The 5,613-nt window shown below is 35.0% G+C and overlaps 1 protein-coding gene across 2 annotated transcripts; it reads right to left on the bottom strand.

The window, feature by feature from the left end:
- Positions 1–4,299: 4,299 nt before the first annotated feature.
- On the bottom strand, positions 4,300–5,408 carry LOC109589188 (uncharacterized). 2 transcript variants are annotated; one of them, XM_020005310.1, is made up of 5 exons: positions 5,051–5,408; positions 4,884–4,989; positions 4,790–4,828; positions 4,576–4,733; positions 4,300–4,469 (listed from the first exon to the last, which is right to left on the bottom strand). In XM_020005310.1, exons 1-4 carry the CDS (start codon positions 5,334–5,336, stop codon positions 4,601–4,603), a joined length of 564 nt encoding a protein of 187 aa, XP_019860869.1. In that variant the 5' UTR covers positions 5,337–5,408; the 3' UTR covers positions 4,300–4,469; positions 4,576–4,600. The 2 variants fall into 2 exon arrangements, with proteins under 2 accessions (XP_019860869.1, XP_019860868.1); XM_020005309.1 differs by having other exon boundaries at positions 4,300–4,733.
- Positions 5,409–5,613: the final 205 nt, after the last annotated feature.

Below are 5,613 nucleotides of genomic sequence, written 5' to 3' on the forward strand. Positions count from 1 at the left end.
CCAATACTAGCACCATCAACAGCTCCTGATACTTTTTATAAAAATATGAAATTATTTTCGTCTTAATTTTAGCACATTCATTATTATACCTGTACTAGTTGATCCTACTTCTTGAGTACATGTACATGTAGTTAGTGTCACAAATTGAGTACTGATCAATGTCTCATTAGCAATGAAGACCCATCCACCAGGTCCTCTGTCTATGTATGCACGTACACCAAAAATATGACAAGACATAGCATCAAGATTATTGATTCTAGCAGTAAATGTATTGCCATTGGTTGAATTAAAGAACCGTAGCATTTGAATATCAATATCATCATCATCTACCATTGGGCAGCAACCAGACTGTAAGATATGATATCCTATCTCATATGTGATAATGGGATAGTCTGATGGAATATAACTAGGTACACTCCATGAGATAACAGCCCATGTAGTGTCCATGATACTGGATACTGAACCAACTGGACCAGGTACTAAGTAAACACACATTCTCACAGAACTGATATAGTATAATAATTACATACCTATTCCAATCTCTACTACAATAGGATCACTGAAGGGACCTCTTCCAACAGAATTGACAGCAGCTACACTGATGTTATACTCAGTACCAAATACTAGATCATTCAATATGATATATCTCTCAGTACTGATGAGGTTGTATGTGATACTACTGTTACTGATAATCACTGTATAGCCTGTGATTAGACCATTACGCTGAAAGCAATTGACCTCATTCCAAGTGAATCTATTAGCTGTAGAATTAACTTGTAATACTTGAATTGATGAAGGCCAACCACTAGGTACTAAAAAATATAATTAATTTGAATATTGAAAACACATTAACATACAACTCATTGCTTCAGTTTGTGCTGATGTGCTCATGCTTAATTCAGATCCTCCTAGTACATTACCAGCTCTCACTGTGATGGTATAGTTCATACCACTGTACAGACCTATTAATGTATAACTGTATGTTGTAGTGGACTGATGAGGACCAACAGAGACTGTCTCATTCACTGATGATAACTGGGCACAAGATGAAGCATAGGAGATGGTGTAGTATGTTACATAGTTGTCACTACTGGGAATAGTCCAGTTCACTGTAATACCAGTGGTTGACACATTAGATACTGAAAGACTAGTTACTGGACTAGGAACTACAACAGATATCAATTACACTCTCTCAATCATAATAACTCACCATCAAATCTTAACACTGTTATTGTACTATTAACTGAAGGAAGATCTATATATGAGTACACACTGATGGTATAGGTACTCATTGGTGAGAGATCTGATAGTACAATTTCATCTTCACTGGTAGATACTACATTCCTGGTTACACCTCCAGTAGTATACTCAATCACATATCCATTAGTCTCTGATGAACTGGTCCAGTTCACTTTGATACTAGTAACATTTAATATAAACCCTCTCACATTATTTGGAGGACCACTAGGAGCTAGAAAAGGGACAGAGGTATCTACTAATGATTAAAGTATAATCATACCATGTAATATCACAGATTGACTGTAGTTGACTCCTCCAATCATTACTATACAGGTAACATTAACTGACACTCCCAGTGGATCAGGATATACCAGTAGTGTGTTGTTGTATGTCAGGGCATCAATTGATGTATATATTGAGCTATTCTTCATCACTCCATTCACTAACCAGTAAACATCAGTTGAAGGATTTATATCAGTAGTTGTGAGACAATCAATACGATATTGAGTGTTATTGAGTTGTGTAATGGATGAGACTAGTGTCCAATTGATTGAATTAATAACTAGAAATACATCAACAATGTTACAAGTACATTAAAAGGTGCAGTAGCAATACCTGGTAAGGTCTGTACACTGATTGCACTACTAGCAGGTCCCAGTAATTGTTGATAGGCTCTGACTGTGATGCTATAAGTTGCTACTGCTCTCAGTCCATTCAGTGTGATTGTATTATTACTACTTCCCTCCACCTGTACTGTCTGCACAGTGTCTGTGTCACTAGTGACATTGACTACATATCCATCAGCATCAGATGAATCAAGTGCAGTCCAACTGACAGTGATAGTGGTAGCTGTCTTGTTGACCTCAGTAAGAGAAGAGGGAGCAGTTGCTGGTACTAATATTATTGGTATCAAAATTATTAGCATTCATTGACATTACCTTTTATAGTTACATTACGTATTCTAATTTCATTACCACCAGGGCTATCTGCTACTCTGCACTGATACATTTGATCTCCAGTGGTTGATTGACTGATTGATCCACTACTGACAGTCATTCCATCCCATGTGATATCAAAAGTATATCTTACTGTGTCTAAAACCGCAGCACCACTTAACTCAGTACCACCACAACTATTATCATTACATCCAGTGTAACTAGCAAGTGTAGTGCTACCACCAATGCTCATACTAATATCATAAGTATCGTGTCCAATTTTAGTACAATTCAGTTTGTATTCCTGAGGATATACTGTCATATCAGAAGGAAGATCAGCAACAGTAAATGATTCTATCTCTGCAAATCCTACAAATGAAAATTATCACATCAGTAAGTGATTATAGTCTCCTCTTACTGAATATAGTGGTAGTGATGATGTTAGTACCAGGAGTTGAACAACTAGTGGGTAGACAACACATATACAGGCCATCACCATTTGCCCCAAGATAGCCATTAGCTGGATTTATGTGAACACTGAGGTTAGCAGCTGACCCAGTAGTACATTGAACATTTTGATTGTTACCACCATCACAAGGAACTTCTCCATTAGGACCAATCCATTGTCCACCATTCAGAGTAGCATCAGGTAATCCACACTCTATAGGAGTTGGTCTGATAGTAGCGTCAATAAAAAATGATCCATTATTAGTATAACAGTTTCCATTATGCCTCAGGTAGATACCTGTAAAAACCTATACAGTTGTTATTATACACATCCAGTGTCTTACCTGAGGAAGGTGGACATTGACTAATAACTTCACTGACACTCAACAAGAAGACAACCACTTGTAGGGAAAGCATTGTTGACCAAAGAAATGTCAGTGGGTGTGTTTATCAAACTCAAACTGTTGTGATAGCTCAGCAGATTGTACTGAGTATAGTGTGGCCCACTCCCTGTGTGTACATGACTACATGATGTAACAATAGCAGCAACAATACTATACGATGTTAAAGGGATTTACCATTACAACTTATACAAGAGAGACCATTTGGTGCAAATAGAACTTAGGTTTGTTGTGTAGTGTTAAAAGAGTCTGTAGTGTACATTATGCATGTACATATATTCAGGAGGGAAACTATGAAACTGAGATTATCACGATGGAATGCCAGGGTTGCCTGCTCTGCTCAAAAGTGCAATTACTGGTATTCTACAGTGCTCTGAAAAATTTTAGCATAAGGCATGGCAGGAGTCCTGGGCATAGCTATAACCATAGTAACACAAATAATTATTGAATAATTGTCTAATTGGATAATTCAAAACATTTATGGAGCCAGATGGCATGCAGCATAAATATCATACACCAATACCAACACCTCACTAAGGTTGATACACCAACCCTGACCACCTCACTAAGAGATACTAACCCACCCACAGATCAAGCCACTCAGCACATGATGATCACATGACATTTATGCACACAATATTATAATAGACAAACTTCAATAGGACATACAGTAGTAGTGACAGTGCATGTTTTTACTTATAATAAACCAACAGGCAATCTCTTCTCACTGCATTTTAGGGAGCATAAAGTACATACATTATTATGTGTAGGACTCATAGCATTGTCTTTAATAATACATTCCTTTTTTGTTTTTGAATATTTTTGACCTTGTATCTTGTTTTTTGTTATTGTATCTTGTTTTTTGTTATTGTATCTTTATTTTTGCATTGTTGTTGTTATTATTATTATTATTATCATTATTATTATTATTATTATTATTATTATTATTATCATAGATTAAAGCAGGTTAATGAGGTTCTTTTATTTTGTACATGTGTATCTTCTTTATAATTTTAAAGAAAAGTAGTCGAACCTCACAAGGAAATGAGTTAATCTTTGAAAGTAAATTAAAATTAGGTTTACACATGTAACAACTAGCAAGCATTGAGTGTGTGAAATTTTATTGCACATGAATATTTTTATAACTTGGAAGTTTGGACCAGTGTGAGGTACACTATTTCCTTTATATAGCAGTTCCTGTTATTGCATCTTCAGAGAATTTCCTTAGTTTCAGTTTGAACCTTTTAATAACATGACACCTTACTATATAAAGTTCATTGATTAGATAGCATCAATAGAATAAATAACAAACACTGCAAAAATTTGACTAACTGGACACCGAAAGTAGTTATAATAACACCAATGTGATTACAAATCGTAAATACAGTATAATAGAGTAGCCATGAGCAGTATGAATACAGTGACACTCCAGAACTGAAATCTATATCTAGAAAAGTATGTATGCATTTGCATAGATATAATACACATGTATCTATGGTATTTGTGTATATTTATGTTGCTATCCAGTGACAAAATTATACAAGCACACTGACATTTTATACTGCTGTGTTTCATAAGTTATGTTTCTTCATAAATAGCAGTATCATTAACATTGACATCAGGACACTCATATACTGCCTCTTTTGTAACATCTTTAGTCTTGTGAATACCATATGGTTCACAGGCTTGCATTGGTATATCATCAACAAACCTATCATAAACAATAAACAATAGTAATGTATAAACAGTTACTGGTTGTTTATTTACTTGGTTTGCTTAGCAGTGGTTGCATCATAGGTTTTAAGCCTATACATAAAACAACATTAACTATTGTATTTTATGGTTGATAATGTATTCATACTTGATAAAGCAGTAGATGTGAATAATGATACTAACAGCTAGTGATATTAATAATAATCCAACCACTGCACCCAGTCCAATACTAGCACCATCAACAGCTCCTGATACTATTAATTTAAAAATAATTACTATGAAATTATTTTTGTCTCAGCACAATTATTATTATACCTGTATTAGTTGATTCTACTTCTTGAGTAGTTACTAGTGTTAGTGTCACAAATTGAGTACTGATCAATGTCTCATTAGCAATAAAGACCCATCCACCAGGTCCTCTGTCTGTGTATGCACGTACACCAAAAATATAACAAGACATAGCATCAAGATTATTGATTCTAGCAGTAAATGTATTGCCATTAGTTGAATTAGAAAGCTGTAGCTTTTGATTATCAATGTCATCATTGTCTATTGTTGAACAGCAACATTTGTCAAAAAGAATATGATATCCTATTCTCATATGTGATAATGGGATAGTCTGATGGAATATAACTAGGTACACTCCATGAGATAACAGCCCATGTAGTGTCCATGATACTGGATACTGAACCAACTGGACCAGGTCCTAAATAAACACACATCCTCATAGAGCTGATACAGTATAATAATTACATACCTATTCCAATCTCTACTACAATAGGATCACTGAAGGGACCTCTTCCAACAGAATTGACAGCAGCTACACTGATGTTATACTCAGTACCAAATACTAGATCATTCAATATGATATATCTCTC

The sequence above is a fragment of the Amphimedon queenslandica genome, unplaced genomic scaffold (genome assembly GCF_000090795.2).
Source record: "Amphimedon queenslandica unplaced genomic scaffold, v1.1 AMPQUscaffold_11559, whole genome shotgun sequence".
In the NCBI taxonomy this organism is placed as follows: Eukaryota; Metazoa; Porifera; class Demospongiae; order Haplosclerida; family Niphatidae; genus Amphimedon; species Amphimedon queenslandica.

Bases quoted from the DNA above. Each gene is read 5' to 3' on its own strand.
- LOC109589188 (XM_020005310.1), bottom strand. From the start codon at position 5,336: ATGAGAATAGGATATCATATTCTTTTTGACAAATGTTGCTGTTCAACA. The intron at 4,990-5,050 runs GTATAATAATAA...TTAAATTAATAG, and splicing joins AGTAGAATCAACTAATACAG to TATCAGGAGCTGTTGATGGT. The intron at 4,734-4,789 runs GTAAATAAACAA...TGTTTATGATAG, and splicing joins ACCACTGCTAAGCAAACCAA to GTTTGTTGATGATATACCAA.